Source organism: Balaenoptera acutorostrata, chromosome 4 (assembly GCF_949987535.1).
Source record: "Balaenoptera acutorostrata chromosome 4, mBalAcu1.1, whole genome shotgun sequence".
NCBI classification, from domain to species: Eukaryota; Metazoa; Chordata; class Mammalia; order Artiodactyla; family Balaenopteridae; genus Balaenoptera; species Balaenoptera acutorostrata.
In genome coordinates, this window is record NC_080067.1 from 132,990,695 (window position 1) to 133,013,848 (window position 23,154).

At 39.4% G+C, this 23,154-nt stretch overlaps 1 protein-coding gene across 7 annotated transcripts in view; it reads right to left on the bottom strand.

Moving 5' to 3' along the window:
* The window catches only part of APP (amyloid beta precursor protein), a 277,465-nt gene that overhangs the window by 23,024 nt on the left and 231,287 nt on the right, over nucleotides 1-23,154 (bottom strand). For all 7 annotated transcript variants that reach the window (XM_057545417.1, XM_057545416.1, XM_057545415.1 and 4 more), the window contains one exon: nucleotides 3,698-3,919. In XM_057545417.1, the coding sequence (XP_057401400.1) occupies nucleotides 3,698-3,919 (222 nt within the window). The remainder of the gene's footprint in view (nucleotides 1-3,697; nucleotides 3,920-23,154) is intronic.

Below are 23,154 nucleotides of genomic sequence, written 5' to 3' on the forward strand. Positions count from 1 at the left end.
TCTGCGTCTGTATTTGTCACATCCATAAGGGGGCAAACGCCTGACTGCCATTGTTTCCATTGGTAGTCAAGCCTGAACACTTGCTGAAACACTTACTATAAATTACATCCATTGTATTGACTCCCCTACCAAACTCTGTCAGTTCGGTTTAAGATTCATTGTTAGAGAGACTTTTCAAAATGTTATAAAAGGAGTGGTGGTCTGATGATGGTGAAAACCAGAACTCAAGCTCTGAGATCTTAAATATTATTGCCTCCAATACTCTTATGTAAGATTTGGCTGTTTGTCAGTAACATCCTTATTTAACAAGACTATTAGCTCTTTTGATGAGGCCTAGGCAATGTAACAGCTGTATCTTGGTCAGGGATCCAGAGGCACTCAGTCACGGACTTTGTCCAACTGGGCATCTATCTTGGCAATACTCAAGGGCCCTGGGGGGTGTGTTCAGTCCATTGCTGTTCTGGGGTATCTCCAAACCATTTTTGTTCTGGGGTATCTCCAAACCATTTTTGTTCTTGACCTTCCAAAAACTGATCACCTTGGGGAAACTGATCACTTTGGGGAAACCCAGGATAAATCCAGTTTTTTTTTGGATTATTTGGCAAGAGGAGGAGAAAAAAAAAATCACAGCTTGCTTTCTAACTTGTACCAACACTTCTTTGTTTCTTGTTTGATTTGAGGGAATTGTTAAGGGGCAGAAGAACAGGAAAACAGTTGAGAGTGCTGACAATGGCATCAGGGGCGGGACTTCAGGAAGCGGCTTTAGTGAAATGAAATAGTTCCTTTTTATATTTCTACATAAAAGGAACAGTCAGTATTCGTCCCATTTTTTTTTCCTAAACAAAATGGATCAGTTTGGCTACTATTTAAAAATTTTAACATAAGAAGCATGTTTAAATATTGATAGAATGCATATAATTTTTAGTGGAGATCATATACATGCCTCTGAGTACACATAAAGTCAAGATAAAATGCTTAGGGCATATAAGAGCAGATTTATTTAACTGCGGTATTACTTATACAATTAATATGATAAATGCAAAGCTAAATTTACCTCATTAAAGACACCAAGGAAACACGTAGGCTGATATTCATATATAAAGCAGTTGAGCTCTCAAGATTTGATAGAGAAAGGGAAATTCTGAAATTCAGGAAGTGAAGCACCTTCTGGGATGTTTATAACGTTTTGCTATTCTCTATTGTGGTCTGTGGTACCAAGCTCATTGCATTTCACTATATTCACTAAATTTGAAGAGTTAACATAAAACAGGGGCTGGAGTGTCTTTTATCTTCATTAAACTTTGCACAGTTCACATTTCTAAAGGAAATACCAAATATTACAACAAACATCCACATTAATGTCTGTAAATTAATTTACTCTGCTGCTAACTTAGCTTACATTGTTAGCTTTCTAAATCTCTTTCCATAAATTTTACCATAAATAAATTACAATTTGTAGTCTCTATTATTTTTGTGTGTGTGTGTTCATAAAAATGATTACAGTAAACTCTAAAGTATGTTTTATCCTACTTTTCCAAAATCAATAAATAATGGAAAATATTAAATGGGAACATTTCATTTATGGAAAATATATATTTAAAAGACATGTGAAAAGGTCTTAAATTATAAGAAATTGATATTTAATTCTTTATAAATTATAATTTTAGAATCACATTGGAGATGAATAAGTTCTCAATGGCAGAGGCAATTTTTAATAAAAATAGAGAATAATCTATGTATTTAAATTTTTCCATAAAAAGCTAAAACTTGGACATAAATGACAAACTACACATTTAACATTATTTGGTATAAAAAGGGCATCAAGGACGGCAATTTTCTACCAAACAAAGTTTGTCAGACTCCATACATGTTACCTATTTCTCTATCAATTAAACAACCCAGTATCCTAAAGGAAAAGAAGAAATCTTGTGTGTGTTCAGTTTACAAAATGAGATTGGACATTTTTCACAAAAAATTCTCATTAGAGACTGACTGATGAGGATTTTAAATGACCAAAATGTATTTATCTTAAAAAATGACAAAACTAGCATTCTAGTAATAATACAATTTAATAGGGAAGTCACCCAGCTCTTTGATAACTAAATATCCTTAAATTCTTTTCCTCTGTGTTAGAACTATTTTTAAAAATGGTAGTCTTAATTATTTTTATATTATAAATAACACTGCTGTTTATGGTCTGATATTATTACTAGAAGGTACCATTTTCCAAATTAATGAAACACATTTGGGGTGATTACTCATGTTATGAAAACAGTCCATATAAAGATTTTCTGCAATGGTTCTTTAAAAAAAAGCTTCTCCAGTGCACTTACAGTCTAATATTGGATTTATATTTAGTCTGAGGAGTAAGTGAGTGTATTTTGAGGTACCAATACTACATATATCCATATTTATTACTGTCAAAATATTACCGTCAAAAGTTGCTTCTTTAACAAAGAAAAATCACAGATAAAATCCTGTGTGTTCTCAGGCTTCCCTGGTGGCACAGTGGTTAAGAATCCACCTGCCAATGCAGGGGACACGGGTTCAAGCCCAGGTCCGGGAAGATCCCACATGCTGCGGAGCAACTAAGCCCATGCACCACAACTACTGAGCCTGCACTCTAGAGCCCGCGAGCCACAACTACTGAGCCCGTGTGTTGCAACTACTGAAGCCTGTGTGCCTAGAGCCCGTGCTCTGAAACAAGAGAAGCCACCGCAATGAGAGGCCCGCGCACCACAATGAAGAGTGGCCCCCACTCGCTGCAACTGGAGAGAGCCCGCGTACAGCAACAAAGACCCAACGCAGCCAAAAATAAATAAAAATAAAATAAATTTATTAAAAAAAAATCCTATGTGTTCTTGAAAAACAAGCTATTAGTATCTTGAAATCAAGGTATTCCTATGTTCAAAATTTTATACTTCTGAACATGTAAAATGATATGGAATAAGAACTAAAAAATTCTCTCTCCTAAATAGATATTATTTGAAAATTTCTGCTAAGAAATCCCTGTGAATGAAAAGTGCCTAATCCATTGTGCAAATTTGTTGACAGAGAAAATCCTGCTTTTCTGAATTATCATAGGAAGAAATGTTTAGGTCAGTGTGCTTCTTAATTTTGACAGCTGCCTATATTTAACTTTCCAAACACAGAATTGTGTAACTCTTAAGCAAAATTACATTTCATGACATAAGTGGTTCTTTATCTTTGCCTTTAACATTTAACGTGATCTGAAATGTAATGCACTAGAATAAATAACCAATGAAGACTATTTTGGTGGCTTTCAAACCTCCATTTATGCAGGTCCCATCAAAATTTCTCTCTCTGGGAATTCCCTGGTGGTCCAGTGGTTAGGATTCTGTGCTTTCACTGCCGAGGGCGCAGGTTCAATCCCTGGTCGGGGAACTAAGATCCCGCAAGCCTCGTAGTGTGGCCAAAAAAGAAAAAAAAAAATTTTCTCTCCACTGAGTGAACTGTGATTTCCATAGTTTTATCACATGTCTGTTTTCTTCAAAGGTGTTCATTCTAGGCCACTGTCTCATAAACACTAATTGAATATTGTGCTTTCATTCCAGAAGCAACAAAATACCTCTCAGTGAGAAAGCACTTTTAAAAATTCATATCAAAAGTCACCCCTTAAGAACATGAGAGAGATTATACATACCAGACTGTTCTTGTTCCCTCCTGGGCTTCTTACCTTCATTTTCTGTGTTGGCGGGCACAGAGTCGACCCCAAAAGGATGCCAGGGCTGGAGATCGTCCAGGCTGAACTCTCCATTCACGGGAAGAAGCTCCACAGTGGTTTTGGTTTCAGTCAAAGATGGCATGAGAGCATCATTGCCATAACTGATTCTTGGTTCGCTGATCATGTTGGCCAAGACATCGTCCGAGTAGTTCTGCTCTTTCTGAAGCAGCTCATCTGAACAAAACAAAGCCACGTCTTTGGTGAGTAACGCAACAATCACAACAGAAGGAGCAGCGGCGGCTACCATCTGCTGTCTGCCAGGCACGACTGTAACTACTTGACATGCATGATCTTATTTACAGCCACGAGGTGGGTACCATTATCATCTCCATCCTACAGATGTGAAAACTGAGGCACACGGTAGTTAAGCCACTTACACAAAATCATAGCTAGCAATGCCCAAGGTGGGATTTGAGCCCAGGTAGAGTGGCTTAGACCAAGGCCGATGCTCTGACCCGCTGCACCACGCCCCCTAGTGGTGAAAAACCTTGGGAGGTAAACGGCCATTCTCTCCTAGTCTACTGTGATCACAGAGGAATGGAGAGCATGCTTTGGCGGGGTGTTTGCAGTGGAGTGGCGGCAGTATGCGAGGTACAGCTTCTTTCAAGCCAAAGGACATATCCAGCGAATCCCTAGTCTTTCCATGAACATGTGTAAGGACAAGAAAAGCGTAAGTGATGGGCCGCCTGCTTGCTCCATTCTTCAACAGTTCTCATTGTTTTGCCTTGAAAAAAAATCTGTCTTTCTCAAAGGCTCCCAGGTGCTGCACGATATATGTTCTGAGGCAACAAAGAAGGCCAGTTTTGGCCTTGCAGACGTGAAGCTCTGCTCCAGCCTTCTCTTCTGTGGGATAAACAGCCCCGCCTGCCAACATTTCTCATGGGCTCTCAAACCAAATATCCTGTCTTTCTCTGCTGTGTCTTGTTTGCGTCTCGTTTCAAAAACTACTATCAGTTACCCCTTTTCAAAACTGACTAAACAAAATCAACTCTATGGAACATAATCAACCTATCTGAAGTTCTTGTAGACCAGTGAAAATTCCCAAATTACACGTTTCATTACTGAAATGCATTTTTACCGTAAAAAAGAGCTGGGAACATAACCCTGTATTGAGTGCAATTGCAGTTTTAAAAACTGAGTATCACAAGATCTGTGATTCTCCTATTATGTTGCCAAAGATTCACCAGGTTTTTCTGTGTGACATATTTTTAACATTAGAGACTTATAAATAGCATGTGTGCTATCAACAATAACATTAATCAGAACTTTTCACTTTCCAATCATACCTCTGTCAAGAGTTTACTGTATTATATATTTCAAACCAATCATTGGTTAGTATTATTGATGTAGAAAATGAAAAAAGTAAAATCAGGATTTAAATTTGATTTGTAACATCTTACTATTATCCTTCACATTCTCTTCTAAATTCACAAAAAATTTATCTGAAAAATTAAAATTCTGTTCAAATATATCTATTAAAACAGTTTGACGGACTAGCATTAAAGTATGAGATTAATGTCCTTCTATGAAGTCAGTTTTATTGCAAGATATTTTAAATGATAAAATCTCAAGCAAATCGGTCCTCTTGAAGTCTAATTTGAGTTATAATATATATCTGTTTGCCGGGGTACCATTCTAAAATTCAATATTTGATGCTTGCAATGACCTTTCCCATACAGATAAAAGGCCCGCATTACATTTCTTCCAATTTTTTCATGTCTTACAGAGTCATAGGTAATGGCTAATAACTTAGCCAATGTCTACTTTAATAAATTAAATGGGTCTTTTGTATGAATCTTATGCTTGTGACTGTTAAGTAGTTAAAATGTAAAGAGAGGATCTTCTGGAATAATTATTGGTGCTTACATGTTCATCTTGTGAGGGCATGAATAACCTTTGCCAGCGGGATCCGCTCCTGGCCCCACCTGGCGCCAAGTTGTTCGTGGTGTCTTTGTGGCATTTACCATCACTTGACCTCTTCCTCCATCTGGAAATTTTTTCTCTTTGTCTTGTATACACAGTACTGAGCTTATTTCCTGTGATTTCTCTGAGTAACTCTCTGCTCATTTTTTCTAATCTCTTCGTCTCTGTCATTTTCTTCTTGTATCTCTTTCCATCTCTTTCTTCAGTTCTTCATTTGGAAATCCCAACCACTCTTAAAACGCTAAGGACCCCCTACTTTTGGTTGAATCTGAAATGTATTTCCCCAGCTCTGACTTCTCCCTCCCACTCTAGTGCATATATTTCTAACAGTGTGCTGGAACTATTAACTTAGATCTTCCATGAACTTAGTATGTACAAAACTGAGCTCAAGGCTCTCCTCCTGCCTTCCCATTTTCTAATCATGGCAGAACTATTCTCCCACCCACAGGCTTGAAACCTTCAGAACCTTCTGTGACTCTATATTTTTGTGTCCCATACTTGAATTACTGACGGCTTCTTTTTAATTCCATTTTTGGATTCTCTCTTATTCATTTCTCACTCCCCTTTTCCATTACCCACCTCCCTTGAGCCATCATTACTTTTTGCCTGGATAATTGTGATAATTCTCTCCTCAGTGCTCTCCCTCCTCTAATTTTTATCCCTCTGTTTGCCAGATCTTTTCCTGATATTAAGGAATGGCTCCACCCCATTTCAACGGCTTCTCAGTTTCTAATGACTTAATCCCAAACTCCTCTGCCAAATGTTAAACGCCCTCTGGGATCTGGGCCCACCTCATCTTTTTAGCCATGAGGCTCACAGCTCTTTGCTGTATACACCTGTGATATTGTGATTTATAATAAGAAATATTTATTTGGTCTTTATAGGCACAGAGGTACTAAAACCCTTGGAACTTCTTAGGTGATGAGACCTATAAAGGTGTCTTGGTACATTAATGAGGTGACTTCTGAAAGCCCCTAGGTCACCTAAGGATGGGGGCTTGTCACCAAGGGAACTAACAACATGTTTAGAAGGTTAGAACTTTCAGCCTCACCCCCAATGGCCAATGATTTAATCAAACATACCTATGTAATGAAGCCTCTGTAAAAACCCCGAAGAATAGGGTTCGCATTATTTACAACAGCCAAAATATGGAAGCAACCTAAGTGTCCATCACAGGTGAATCGATAAAGAAGATGTGGTACATATACATACAATGGAGTATTACTTAACCATAAAAAAGCACGAAATTTTGCCATTGGCAACAACATGGATGGACCTATAGAGTATTATGCTTAGAGAAATAAGTCAGACAGAGAAAGACAAATACTGTATAAAATCACTTATATGAGGAATCTGAAAAATACAACAAACTAGTGAATATAACAAAAAAGAAACAGACTCACAGATAAAGAGAACAAACTGGTTACCAGTGGGGAGAGGGGAGGGACAAGATATGGATAAGGGTTTAAGAGGTACAAACTACTATGTATAAAATAAGCTACAAGGATATATTGTACAGCACAGGGAATATAGCCAGCATTTTATAATAACTATAAATGGGGTATAAGCTTTCAAAATTGTGAATCACTATGCTGTACACCTGAAACATATTATAAATCAAGTATACCTCAATAAAAAAAGGGAAGAAAAAAATTAATAAGTGAATTTAGCAAGGCTGCGGAATACATGGTCAATATAAAAACTCAGCTGTATTATATACTCACAACAATTAGAAAGTAAACATTTAAAAGATATGCTATGTAAAAAAAAGAATAGGGTTCGGAGAGCTTCAGCGTTGGTGAACACGTGACGTGGAGATGTGGGAGCGTGCTGGGCTGGGAGGGGGCAGGAGAGCTCTGAGCTCCTTCCCACATACTCTGGCCTATCCTTCTCTTGTTCCTGAGTTAAATCCTTTTTTAATAAACCTGCTGGTTTATTAAAAATCCAGTAAGTAAAACATTTATCTGTGAGCCATTCTAGGAAATTAATAGAACCTGAGGAGGAGGTGGCTGGAGTCTCTGATTCACAGATGGCCATCAGAAGGCCAGGTGACAACCAGGACTCGAGACTGGCTGTGGAGGGGAGCGGGGTGGGCAGGCTTGTGGGACTCAGCCCTTGCTTGACCTGTGGACTCTGACGCTACCTTCCAGGTAGTAGTATCAGCATTGCGTTGAACTGCAGGACACTCAGCTAACGCTGGAGAATCACTTGTTGGTGTGTGGAGAACTCCACATGTTGGAATTGGTGTCAGAATCATAATACCACATCTGAACGGTCTGGATTACTCTCAGATGGGACCATGCATTCCCCTCAGGACACCTTTGCTCTCTGTTCCTGCTACCTGGGAAGCCCATCTCTGCTTATATAAACTATAATGAACTCTTATAGAGTTCATTGTATTGGGCCCAGCTCCAATGCCCCCTCTTCTACAGCTCTCCTCCCAATAACTTTATGAGGCAGGCATCATTACCTTTACAGAACATGAATCTGAGGCCGGGAGAGGTGAATGGATTTTTCAAGATTCCATGGCCAGTAAGCATCAGTGCTGAAATCCAAGTCTTGGACTACATAACACCAACCTCCCTGATTTAACCCCTACCTATCCGGGGTCACTCTTATTCTCATCACTGGACTGTTCGTTTACAGAGTAAATGGAGAAACCAGGCATTATAAGCATGATTGTTCCATAATGTCTTCCACGTTTACGTTGTAAGCTGACCTAAACACCACGAGCCCTATGGAATGGTTACTGCTTTTGTCCCCTCAAATAGGCATTTCCCAGGCATGGGAGCTGGGGGGAGTCCTGTACCCATCTCAGCCATGGCAGTAAAAAAGATAGTGTAGGGAACTGTCACAGTGGAAAATCTTACATCTGTGCTTCATAAAACAGGCACGGCATTTTAGATTGCAGCAAATCATGGTGTGCCCCCTTTTTCTCTTTTATACTGTTGGCAGGAAATGTCCTCCAAATGGCTGCTAAAATGTAGAGCCCCATGGTGGTTAAGTTTCCTGGTTTATTATATTCATTTTCAGAAAATGAAAGAAAAAAATATTCAACAAACATTACATTTTTGGCAGACTGAGAAGCACTTAAGCTTTAAAAAAACTTTTGGTACCAAAGCAGAAACCCACTTTCCTATCTCTATCTAACATAGTAGATTTAGAAACAACCACCTTTGGTCATCTTACTTGGAACAATGAGGTCAGTGTTGGGTTTAAGGGAAGAAAAGAGGGTGGAAATGATGGATTACTGTTAGCTGCAGTAGGATTCAATTTTGTGACCATAAAATGTCTAAGACGGCCACCTACTTCTTGACGTTATTAAGGGCTCAGGATTTTACCAACTGTTAACACAATTGGCACCAGCCAATTCCTCTTATGATAATAAAAAAAAATTCAAAGCCAAATATGATCATTTCCTTGTTCATTCTGAGTGGGACTTTATCTTTGAATTTTGTGGTCAGACTAATTACACAGAAACCACATTTCTACTATGTTGGTGGCCCCGATGGATTATCTTTTTATCTGAATTAATTTAATATTTTATTACAATGCTTTGATGGCATATATTGGGATGCCAAAGCTTTTAAGCATCTACATTTGCCAACTGCTGTATTCAACTAAAAGGCACATTTCCCCCCCAAGACTCTTTATTTTCTTAAAGGCTAACTGATACTGCCCAAAATTGCAGCAGTTACCTCTGTAGTTAAATATCTTCTGTAATACCCAAGCATATGAGCCTTGCAGTTAAAAGTGGAAATATTTAACTGAATTCAATGGTGGTATTCAATGGTAATATTTAACCTACAGTTTAAACAATAAAAAGATGTTTAATTTCAAATATTAAACATGCAATGAACCCCACTGTATGTTGCCCTCCTAAAAATGTTTTGAGGATGTATATCAGGCATACTTATAGTAAATAAGAGAAAGAAAATGAAACACCACCACTTAGCTATCATTGAAAATATTTAAAATATTTTAAAGAAAGCAACATCAGGGCTTCCCTGGTGGCACAGTGGTTAAAAATCCACCTGCCAATGCAGGGGACACAGGTTCGAGCCCTGGGCCCGGAAGATCCCACATGCCACGGAGCAACTAAGCCCGTGTGCCACGACTACTGAGCCTGCTCTCTAGAGCCCACGAGCCACAACTACTGAAGCCCGCGCACCTAGAGCCTGTGCTCCGCAACAAGAGAAGTCACCTCAATGAGAAGCCCGTGCATCGCCGCAACTAGAGAAAGCCCGTGCACGGCAACGAAGACCCAACGCGGCCAAATAAATAAATAAATAAATAAATAAATTTATTTTTTAAAAAAAGAAAGCAACATCAAAAGAGATTCCCAGTAGTGATTTCAACTTCAAATGACTACCATATTTTGTTTTTGTAGAAGCAATAGACTTCCAGGATAATTCATTTTGAGAGAAATGGCCTCATAAAGGACTATGAATGGGAAACAGATGAATCCTAGATAATTCATCTAATGATCTTCTTTTAATTATTAATCCACTAGCCAAAGTCCTTCTAAAAGTTTAACTGCCATATTTTAGGTTTCAAGAAAATGAAGTTTATAAACATTAAATCAGTTCTTCTACAAGCTTCAGTTGTTAATTATTGAACTACCTTTTCCATCCTTTAAACACATTTAGGGTGGGTGGGAAACGTCCTTCACATAGAGGAGGTCCAACCTCAGTCTTTTCCCCTGTGAAACACGGCTATTAAAGGTCTGATTTGGAGACCGGTGAACATGCTCAGGCTTGCTGGTTTTTCTACTGTATAGAATTGACCCTGCATCGCTATCTTCATTCTTCCCCAATTTTCTGATTCTTCTGGTTCCTAGTGGAAAAATACACATTTATCTGCAGCCTCTTCCCCAATGGAAATTTCCTATCAACCTTGTCTAACAGGAGAGTCTCACATGATCAATTCTTATATTTTAACAAATGATTACTTATGCATTTAAAAGGACTGAGGATTACACCTCTGTACAATGCATCCCTCCACCATGCCACCCCTGCAACTGCCACAGCTGCACTGGACGTATTTATAAAAGGGATGTAATTTTTTCCCCATCAAGAAGCTCTACTATAAATCTGCTGTCATCCATTCTAGGCATTTTGCCCACACCAGGACGATGAGATCAGATTTAATTTTCCAATCACAGTCTGTGCATGTCTGATACATGGCTTAGCATATAACTGCCACGCTGTTCATTATACTTAACGTCACCATGGCCTCTGAAACTCCCTAAGCCTTGGTTCCTCATCCATAAAATTAGGGGAAGTTGGATGGATGGTCTTCATAGTTTCTTCACTTTGAATCCTGTTATTTATAATCTTGCTGTGTGGGCATCCCCTGAGAGCTTGTCGAAATGCATAATCTCGGGTTCCACCCAGAGCTAGGGAAACAATCTGCACATTTAACATGATCCCCAGGCAATTTTTAAAAAACTGAAGTATAGTTGGTGTACAATATTATGTAAGTTACAGGTGTACAATATAGTGATTCACAATTTTTAAAGGTTATACTCCATTTATAGTTATTATAAAATATTGGCTATATGCCCTGTGTTGTACAATATATCCTTGCAGCTTATTTTATACATATTACCTCTTAATCCCCTACCCCTATACTGCCCCTCCCCCCTTCCCTCTCCCCACAGGTAACCACTAGTTTGTTCTCTCTATCTGTGAGTCTGCTTCTTTTTTGTTATATTCATTAGTTTGTTGTATGTTTTAGATTCCACATATAAGTGATATCATACAGTATTTGTCTTTTTCTATCTGGCTTATTTCACTTAGCATAATACATCTGATCCCAGGCGAGTCTTAAGCACATTACAGTCTGACCACTGCCACGAGGTCTACAAAGGCATCCCTACAAAATGGCCTCAGTTATCCCCTTCCTACAAGACAAGCCTCAAAACAAAACAAGGTGTGAAAGGTGAGTATGGCCAAGAAACAATATTGCCAGAAGAAACCTTGCTGCAAAACACCTCAAAGGCGTGTTCATAAACCCAACCCACCCTATTGCCTTGAAGCTGTCATTCACGATAACATTTTTCTGAACCAGAGAGCCACAGGAAAGGAAAGACTAGTTATGAATTTCCTTTGTTTTGCCAGAGTATTTGTCAGGCAGGAAATTACATAGGAGCCAGAGCAGGAAAGTGTTCAGGAAACAAACAGGTCATTGTTATTCAGACCCTGAGAAAAAGAATGTACTTAAAAAAGTAGAGGGCACCAGAGGACATACTTCACTGCTGTGCTCTCCCCTATAAAGACTGAATTTACGTCTAAGCGTGGACTGACTTAGAGTTCAGTGGAGTAGAAGTTGTTTGAAATGCTGATTTGGGGGAGAACCTATGTGGTCTTCAAGTGATTACTGCACACGGCTGGGATGTTTCGATCCGCGTGTGACTGGTGGGACAGCAATACTGTGATGGAATTGTGTCATGCTATGACATCTTGATGGCATGAGATCAACGGCACCAATGACGCCTTCCATGCCCGTGGCCTTTACATAGCTGTTAGCTCATTTGATACGCACATCAACCTTCATGATGGGACTACTACCCCCAATGACAATTGAGCAAACTGTGACACCAACCTCGAGAAATACATTTAAAGTTATCGAGTAGCAGAACTGGGACCTGAACACAAGTATCCCGATTCCTAGTGCAACCTTCTCACTATTCCATTGAAAAAAAACCATTTTATGGAGGACATGGCTATTTCACTTTGATCAGAAACTACTATTATAAAAATACATCCACATCTATCATCACAAGCATCCTGTTTTGCATACATTATTTTTGATCGATTTGGAAAGTGATGAATTTAATGATATCTTTTTTACACGTGAAGAATCCAAGGTAATCACAGAGCCGGAGTGCAAGGTCACAGAGCTTCTTGATGGTGGGGCAGAGCTGAAAGGCCAGGTGGTTCCCAGCTGCACAGCCATGAACTGCTCCCTTCTCTAAGTGAGGCTTACCTGCCACTCCTATTTTGATGGTCCACCCTCAGCAGCAGTTTCTCCTCTCACCCACCTCCCACTTCTTTTTTTTTTTTTTAACATCTTTATTGGAGTATAATTGCTTTACAATGGTGTGTTAGTTTCTGCTTTATAACAAAGTGAATCAGTTATACATATACATATGTTCCCATATCTCTTCCCTCTTGCATCTCTCTCCCTCCCACCCTCCCTATCCCACCCCTCCCACTTCTTTAGATTTCCCTTTCTCTGGTAGACTGGTATAAGTATGATGGCTACATGAACTGTCATTAGGTTTCACCGATTCTGAGTCAAATTTAAGATAATTTAGACTGCTTTGGATTTTGAGCGATTTAAATTTACAAGGCTGCCATATTTTCCAACCTGAGGAAAAAATGAGATATATTATCACAAAGCAAAACTGTTCCACAAATCTAGTTTTTATTTTGACCTCCCAGAAAACTGGGTCAGTCCTCTTATTTTTAGCTACACTATCAACCCTGAAAATCTCTCACAGTCTCAAAATTCAGACTCCATGTCTGAATCTGGGTTTATTTTTCTTTAGTAGTTTCTTGGGCAGAGATTTTAAATGGAGCATGCTTTGTCCACTTATGGCAACAAACTATCCCTGAAGGTGATACAAACATGGCTACATGTCACTTGTGAGAACATTCCTTGTTGCAAGTGACATCTTCCTGAAGCATCACTTGTCTCGCTTCAAATGGAGCGTACAGAAGTTGTTCCTTTTCAAGACAAATTTCCTTTTGACTTTCAAACAACGCAGATCAAACAACTTAGACCTACCAATGGCCGTCAGAAATCAAGATAAAAGTCAGTCAGGCTCCCTGGTTTCTATCCTACTTCATGTTTACTTGTGGAACTTGAGCCAATGACCTGATCTTATTTCCAACCACAGCAGGAGTCTTGGTCCCGCCTGGGTAGTCAGGAGCCTAAGCAATCCTGAGGGGAAAAATCTTCTAAAGTTTAAGCTAAAAACCAAGTTTACATATTACAGAAAGAATCTCAAAGCATGCTGTGTTGAGGGCGTAATTCACATATATAAATGTGTCCTAGTTTTGAAGAAACAACACATAGTGAAGAATTTCAGTGTAAAGGGCTAATCTGTAGTGCCAGCTTTAGTCTGTGTATGTATGGATGTTTTCCTCTGGTTAATACATATAGTGAAAATGCATCTATGTCCATGAATGTAAGCAGATGCAGACTAAATGTCCTCTGCAAACTAAATTAAAATAAATGTGATTTTTATGCCTTATATCCCTTAAACAAAAGTCAATTATTTCTTATGGCTTTCAACCTAGCATCTGTTAGACTAAATGTCTAAATGCTAGACAAACCTAGCATTTGTCTCTTCACATGCTAGAGGAAAAACTGGCTGTCTTGGGGTAGTTGAGAGATATATACTTTTATGGCTAAGCTCAAGGAGTTTCAAAGTAATTATGATTATGTAGAATTTTCTCTTCAAAATTGTCTTTAAGAGCCTAACCCCTGCAGCATCACTTCACTGTGATCCCTCCTTATATAAAAATGTAGTTTGGTGCTAATTATGAGCCACATACATTGAGTGCAAAGAAAACAAAAGAAACAAAAATTAACTTGCCATCCGACCAAAAATAATTTTTAACATAGTTTTATCCTTTACGGAATCAATTATTTCATCTTGTCCCCTCATCACTTTAGTATCTAGTTGTTACGACTGTGGTCAAGGACACAGAATTTTGTGAGATTACTGAAGAAGGCCCCTGGAATTGGAGTTATCAGATTTGAGGACATAGAGAGACGCAATCACAAGAATCCGTATTTCTCCAGTTCCATTCCAGAGTATGTATTTCTTTGTTCTCTGGTAGGTTGTTCTGCATAGTTGGTACAGTTTATTGTTTGTTTCTTTGTACTTATAAGTTCTCTGCTATACAGTAAATTGGAAACATGAAATAAAACCTGAGGTTTGCTCTATCTGGGTCAGTATCACATTTCATTTTTTAAAAATTGCTCATGCTTTTAGTGAGCACAAGAAAGGATAATGAGGAAGATTATTTTTAAAAAGTACTCAAATGACTGTTTAACTGCTCTTGCATACATTTTTATAAATGCAAAGTCATTCTGGCAGCCGTATACAATCTGAGCACATACTCCCCTGGAGCCTTCGCCATGGATGCTGGGGCATTCTGGGTACCAACCCACAATATCCCCCCTTTTGCTCCACCTCAGCTCTAAACCAACTAAGAGAGAGCAGCTGGAGATTAAAACATCACCTTTACTTCTGATAAAGGCCAGGCCCTCACCAGCCCACAGGATGTGAGTCACATATGGGGCACATGGCTTGTCAAGCTCTGTGCAGACTGGATTTCAGCCCCACCCTGTACCCCCAGCTGCACGTGACAAGGGAGGGAGTCTGAGCGATGTCCCTACCAGTGTGTCCTGTCCAACCTGCACACTGTAAGCAGTGGTCCTGTCTGATTGGTGCCTCCTCCCAAACTTGTGAGAGAGTCTTTCTCACCTGGGTAAGAGACACCCTATGGGCAACAGTGCCCCTCTCAACAGCTAGTAATCATTCTTTGCTATGCTATGAGAACAGTGCACGCTAATTGATTCATATCTGAAAAACGCCTAATTGACAGAACTCTATACAGGCATACAATAAAGGCAATACTTCGCTTTATTGTGCTTTGCATTTTTTTACGGACTGAAGGCTTCTGGCCACCCTGTGTCAAGCAAGTCTATTGATGCCATTTTCCCAACAGCATTTGCTCACTTTTTGTCCCTGGATCACATTTTGGTAATTGTTGTAATATTTCAAACTTTTTCATTATTATTATATTTGGATGGTGATCTGTGATCAGTGATTTTTGATGTTACCAATGCAAAAAGATTACAGCTTGATAAAGGCTCAGATGATGGTTAGTATTTTAAGCGATAAGGTATTTTCTAGCTGAAGTAAGTACGTTGTTTTTTAGACACAGTGCTGTTGCATACAAAAGACTACAGCATAGTTTAAACATAACTTGGACATGCACTTGGGAAACCAAAAAATTCACATGACTAGCTTTATTGAGATATTCGCTTTATTCTGGTGGTCTGGAACCGAGTTTGCAATTATCTCTTAGGTATGCCTGTATTTTGAAGGATGTAAGGTATCGGTTACCAAGGCTGGCTAGCTCATGGTAGAAAGTAACATTTTCAACATGCATACATAGGTGATTTCACGCAAAGAGCCTAAGATTTATGCTGGTAAGCAGAAGGGGTGCAGGCAAGGGTGGATAAGATCAGCGCAAATCACAAGGGGGGAGGCTCCTGTTCCTGTAGACAGCGTAGCATGTTTGTATACGTGGTGGTGCATCTGAAAGGTTCATTTATGCAGATTGAAAAAAACCACATCAGCCCTCTATGCTCTTCTGCACACTGGCCTATTTTTGTTTTCTTTAACACAAAATGGTTCTGCAGTGAACATTTTTAGAACAGCAATGGTTCTTTCTCTTCTGCAGTAGCAGACTCACGGGATCCCTTAACAATATAGGGGGAACCAAGCCTGGTGATGGGAAGTGCTTGGCATCTGAAGCTTGGAGATGGATGCAAAGTGTCTGTCTTTGGGGAAGCATTAATAGAGCAGATGTGGAGAGGCTGAAAGGACTCACTTTAAGAAAATTAATCTGGAGTCAAGAAAATTAGAATCATTTTATTATTAATTAATGAGCTCATTCATTCATTCACTTATTCAGCTGTTCAGCAATCCTATATCTTCCAGGCCAGTGCAGGAAATAACTAAGGCAGTTTCTTTTTACTCAAAGCTCACGGCCTCAGAGGAAAGATGGACATAAAAGTAATTCCTATACAAATACTATGGTAAGGGGTATAGACAGAGCAAGAAAGAAACAAACTGGGACTTTGGGGTGGGGGAGATAGTGATATTACAGGTTTGCTAAGGAAGACAGACTACTGTTCTAGTAGATACAAGTGCATGGATCAAGGCACAGAGGATGGGCTGCCCAAGAGTTGGGACTCTTCTGGTTCCTGGGACACAAGGGAGGTGAAAAGGGAAGCAGCTTAGACAGAAGCTAGGGGCTTTACATTTGTGGGCTATACACAGGGAGAAGGAATATACTGACCTGCACGAAGAGTATGCCATTAGCAAAATCCAGACTATGGTTATTCCATGGTTGAGTGGCCCGCAGTTCAGTAATAAGTAAATTATAAAGAAAAGAAAAGGATAGAGGGGAAACCTGAGGATTATAAAATCCTAAAGAGACATGTCAACATTAAAAAAAAGGGGAAGAAGATAGTGGGCAAGGATGTACACTAGTGATAAAAACTGAAAGACATTTAAGGAAGTGATACAAAGAACAACAGTGTTACTTTGGAGGTGGTGGGAGGTGCACAGGGGAGGTTGTAACTGGGATAGGGTGGGGGTGCTATCGGGTGGCTGGTAATATTTTTATTCTTGACCTCAGTTTTGTCCATCAGAAGAGCAAATATGGGGGGAGAAAGACAGGTTCTATTTAGACATGTTGAGTTTGTGATATTCCAACACATCATGGTGGAGAGGTCTGGAGCCCCTGGAAATATGGGCCTGGAGAGCTCATGGAAAGACTGAAACAGGCCCACTGGGAGGCACTGGGATGAAAATGGGAGTTTTCCCACTTTCCCAGGTATTTCAGTAAAAAAGCCCACATTAGATTCCCCCCAGAGGGATTTATCGTACGTTGAATTCTGCTCGATAATGAACAGTTCCATCCACAGTGAAGTGTCGCATCCTCACTAAAAATTCTTTACAGTGTTGAACTGCTGTGCCTAACAATAACATCAGATTGGTGGTTACTGTTAAGAACGGCAGGGAGCAAAGTATTTTGCATCCAGAAAGCATCACAGGTCTTCCCCTCACCCCCCCTTAAATCCAATCATTTCAGTATGAGCACCCACATGAGATGATTAAAAAAAAAAAAGCAACCTTATTTTTTTTATTCTGCGAAGAACAAATGAGAAAACTGTGTAGGAGATAAAAAATAAAGTAGACCCAACCCTTTTGCTAATTTACCTTTGAATAAGCTCTCCCTTCAGACAATGATGAAATGAAATGGGGGTGCTGTCACTGAGGCCAGCCAGCTCTGCTTCAAGTTCCCTGTAAGCCACGAATCCTGGTGCCAGAGGTGTATTCCATTGAACATGGTGGAAAATTACCCCAGATGACCACGTCCTCACCAAGAATGGACAACCCATTTTGCTGCCTGAGACAACTGTTTCCACGATACACTCCTTGCTGCCTTGTAACAGGGATCTTGCCCTAGTCTTTCCTTCTAAACTGTTTCTAATCTCCGCACTTTCCAATCTCAGCAGTAGACCTCGTCCAAGCCGCTGATGCTTTTCCTGTTGAAAACTTACCTGGAATTCTAGTAATTTCCCTTCTTCAAAAAAGTTGCTTAAAAATGTTATTTTCATCTCAGCAGAGTTAAAACCTTTTCTCTCCTCCACCCTGCTCTGAAAAAGTCTCAACTCAGAAATAAAAAAACAAAAAACAGACTTCATCTTAAATTATGATATACTATATAAAGAGTTATCCGTTTGGTCTCAGCTTTCTATTCTTTCCCCCTTTTACACAATCAGATTAAAAATATAACTAGCTTTCCCTGAATATACAGTATCAAAACATGATCATCTTCAATAATATGTAAATAATTAACCTCAACATTTAGAGCCCTCTACACTAATTACCACAGGGCTCCAACAACCTTTTGTGTGTGTGTTTGTGATATAAGCAGTCTTTATTCGAACGTACTATAAGCTTCAACAACAAATTAAAAAATGATTCACATTACGGTGCATTTATCCATGTCTTTTCATCTTCCAAGTGCAGTAAACATTAATTAACCTTGGCTAATTAAAACAGTCATGGTTTACAAATTTACTCATTAATCAGCCTCAAGCAAATGCAAAGGATTTAAAGCCTTTCACAATTTGAACCAATTAAATATGGAAATTATTTTTCTTTAAATGAAGAGGTCATAAAAAAACATGCAGTCCTTTGACTTAAATTTGATAATGTTTTAGAAAGAAACTTGGACAATTTTTTGGATTTGTAGAAGTCAACGGAAATTAAAAATAAAACTGCCTGGGACTTCCCTGGCAGTCCAGTGGTTAAGACTGCGCTACCACTGCAGGGGGCGCGGGTTCTATCGCTGGTTGGGGAACTAAGATCCCCGATGCCTGTGCGGTGTGGCCAAAAAATACACAAAAAATCAAAAAAACCTGCCTGGTATGGGTTGAATTGTGTTCCCCCTCCAAAATATACCGATGTCCTAACCGCCAGTGCCTCTGAATATCACCTTATTTGGAAATGGGGTCTCTGCAGATGTATCAAGTTGAGATCCTACTAGAATAAGGCCCTCAATCCCATATGGACCCTACAGGAGTAAGGCGGGCTCTTGGTCGTATTGGAAAAGACACACAGGCAGAGGTTGGAGTGATGTATCTACAAGCCAAAGAAACGTCAGTGATTATCAGCCACAGCAGATGCAAGAAAAAGGAATGAAACAGATACTCCCCTAGGCTCTTCAGAGGGAGCATGGTCCTGTGGACACCTTCATTTTAGACTTTTAACCTCCAGAATGGTGAAAGAATAAATTTCTATTGTTTTAGGCCACCCAGTTTATGGTCATTTGTTCTGGCAGTCCTAGGAAACTATTACAGTACCCATATAAGTGAATATTAACCATCTGCTAATGAGATAGCCATTTCTGACTATAAATAAACATACAAGAGTAGAATGTAGATTTTTAGGGGGCCCTTTATTCAAGGCTGGGATAAGTGGATTGGACAGGGGTGAAGAGCTCTATAATCGAATAGTCTAATTTGGCCCCATCAGTGCAGAGATGTTTTCCCTCTGAACACCAGAAAGTGCTTCAATGGAGACCAAAAGGTTTCTCTGTTTTAGCTCTCAGCATCTCTCTTCCCTTCTACAGGGAAACCATCCACTTCCTTTTCTGGACCCTCACTGGCTGCACGGGAATTCTGGGTACCAGTGTCAATGCAAGTTCAGCAAGGAAGTGGAAGGGCTTCAGTTTCAAAAACCTTGTAAACACAGAGGTTACGTTATGTCCTTTCTAAGAAGCTGGAAGCTGAATTGTCCTTGGCAGCACAACGCATGGCAAATGCCTGGCAGGTTTCAGGTTTTATTAACTCTAGGGTGATGAAAGCATAACCATCTCTCATGCCAGAACTAAGTCTGCATATGCCAGTATGACGTAGGTCATACCTCCATTCAGCAGCTAAACGGAGTGATGCTTGAATAGCTGGAGTCATCTGTAACATTCAGCATATCAATTTTAACTTAGAGTCCATTCAACAAGCTGGAACTTAATGAAACTTCTCCAGGGGCCTAAAGTTTTACTTTTATTCTTGTATGAGATATGGATGATTGGAATAGAATATTTTACAGAATGAATGCTTACTACAACTAGGTTATTTGTGACTTTTGGCTCAAGACATGAGAAAAGATGGCTACCAATACCTGGTTGTGGATTTATCCTGCTCTACTTGGTTATCCTATCTGGTCTGTCCTTATGCCCCAACACTGGGAATGCTTGGCTTTAGTCACTTAGAGATGAAGAGAAGAATATGGAGAAATTAGTAAAAGAACAACATTTAAAAATCCATCAAATCTCTCCATGTCAAGTGTATGCTTTTTATATATCAAAGAGGTCTGTATTTGAAGTTCACAAAGAGAGAGTGGAAGGCTGCTGACATGAAAACTGGTTTCAATGACTTAGGGTAGAGAAGCAGGAAAAATGTCTTTCATGGCCTCCCTTGCCTTTCTGAGGATGAAAGAACCCACATGCACTAAATAGATGATGGTTGAGGAATACTGAAGACGGGGTACACTGGATCTATCCAAAAACATGGTGTAGCCAACTATTATGGACTGGATTGTGTCCCCCCCGCCCCCAAATTCATATGTTAAAGCCTTAAGCCCTAATGTGACTGTATTTGGAGACAGGAGATTTAAGGAGGTAATTAAGGTAAAATGAGGTCATAGGGTGGAGCCCTATTTCAACAAGCCTGGAAGATCTCTCTCAGTTGTGTACAGAGAAAACGCCACGTGAGGACACAGCAAGAAAGCAGCCATCTGCAAGCTAAGGAGAGAGGCCTCAGGAGAAACCAAACTTGCTGAGACTTTGATCTTGGACTTCCAGATTCCAGAACTGTGAGAAAAAAAAATTCTATTGCTTAAGCCACCCAATCTATGGTATTTTATTACGGCAGCCTGAGTTGACTAGAATGCCCACCTAGTCATACCCAGATCAAAGGAAGATCAAAGGTCAGAACAGCTTTTTCAAAGGGATTTTGTTGCTTTCTTCTTCTTTTTTTTTTTTTTGGAAAGGTAATGGCTGAAGATGAGAAAAGGAGTGTACATTACCAGTGGGTCACCAGGGATGTGCAGTGAATTTTATGTCCTGCCCCTTTCATAAAAATGACAAGGAAGTGATTTCTTTCAAATGTGACACAGTCCAAGGTTGGAAAGTATACTTGACCTTTGGGGCTTTTCATTTTCCTTACTTTTTCTGGCCATTTGCCAAGAAAGTTCTCAAGTGCTAGCTGCTCTGCTACCTGCCTTCACTACAGGCAGAGGGAAAATTCCAAAGGACAATTTCCTCACGCATCTGGGACATTTCCAGTTACGTGGTCTACTTGCTTTGGGGGAAAAAAATAGATGGTGTACGACTTTTATGCCAAGTCTCCACAGGAGATACTTTAAGTAGCAAAGGAATATAATTTGCATTCCTGCATTATCAAAAAAATACATACGCTGTTGCTTAACAGAATGAGATGCTCTCAGGTCTGGCACCGGAAGTTGGTACCCAGCGTGCCTTGTCTTGGGAATTTTTTTTTGTCAATTCTCTAAGGAGACACACACTTCCTGAGCTAATGTTAGGCTCTCTGACAATCCTCCAAGATTAAGCTTTTACCGTTTGTCATTTACAATGCTGACAACTCCAGGTGTATTTTGTCGATTTTCCCTTTTATCCCTTATTAAAATAATATCACTTTCGATTTGAAGAGAGCCTAAATGAGTAATTTCTTTGAGTAAAATGTCAGTATCAATAATAGAAAGTGAAGAATCTAAAGAGGGAAGAAAAGATTCTGGTAGGTAGAGGAGTAAATTCACAATTTCTGAAAGCAAATAAAAGAGCAAATGGGGAGAACATTAAGAGAGACAGCGTTTGCTGACTGGGGTCTGCCCTATGCTTGTTCATTTCTTTTAGAGAGAGTTAATCAAAGTTAATAAGCTGTTTATGCCAATCCCTTTTCATAGCCAATAAGAAGTCTTAACGTGGATAAAGAAAACAATAGCCACCAACCCTGTCACAACTAAACAAATTCTCAATGAATTTGAACTTCAAGGTTAATAATGCTTCACTCTAATATTTTAGATAGTCACTGCTTCGGAAATAAGCACCACTAGAAATCCACATGGCTAATTTTCAATGACAGCAACTTCTATTCTTTGATGTTTAAGACCAACAGAAACATAATCTAAGCCTGTAAGAATCCTTGTATTTTTGGTACTTCATATAAACATGAGTTCTAAAACTTTTGAATATTTTAAGAATCACCTGGGAAGGGTAAGGAAAATGAGTATTTTTATAAATCAGAGGTAGAGACCAGAGATCTGCATTTTTAACAAGAATGCCCCAACATTACTGGGCATCACTTGGCCCCAAGAGCACATGGCTTCCAGAATAACAACTTCCACACGGAGTGCGCTGGATGAGTTCTCAGGTGCTTTTCACATCCAAGGACTTAACAGCAACCAAACCAGCAAATGCCAGATAGTTTCCTCTGTCCATGGCTGATGTACAAAGGTGCAGAAATCACACAGGGCAGTGAAGGAAGCTATGAGCTGTTGAGTCAATACGCTCATCACACTAGCCTGCTCTGCTAGTGTGGACCCATCTCTTTATTTTACATCAAAGAGATCTAGAAAGCAAGCAAGGTCTCTCTCATACATTCATACAATATTTGACTTACTGGACAGGAAATTAGGACTTTTTTTTTTTTGGATAACTTTGTTTTAGTAACTCTGCAGACAGGCTCAACTTAATTCCTCTCTTATACCCAAAAGAGGTACTTCAGGTATAAGAAAGCTTCTCCATCAAGATGGAAAGAAGGCACTGAAGTGTTGAAAATTGGTTTTCTGCCAAAAGGAAGGCAAGAGAAATAAAGCAGAGACTTAGCCTATAAACTTGAAATCCATTCTGGCAAGGCCTGAGTACTAGATTAAAAAGGTACTTCCCCCAGACCGTGTCTATTCCTACTTTTCTTGAAACAGCTTCTTTTTTCTGTTTTCCTCATGATAACTGCCATTGCCAACAGCAATTTGGAAACTGTTCAGATTGATTCTTAGCAGAAAACCGAGAGGCTATTCCTGAAATTATTATTATTATCCTCGAGACACTTAAATTTGGTTGGTTTGCTTCAAGTGTTCATTC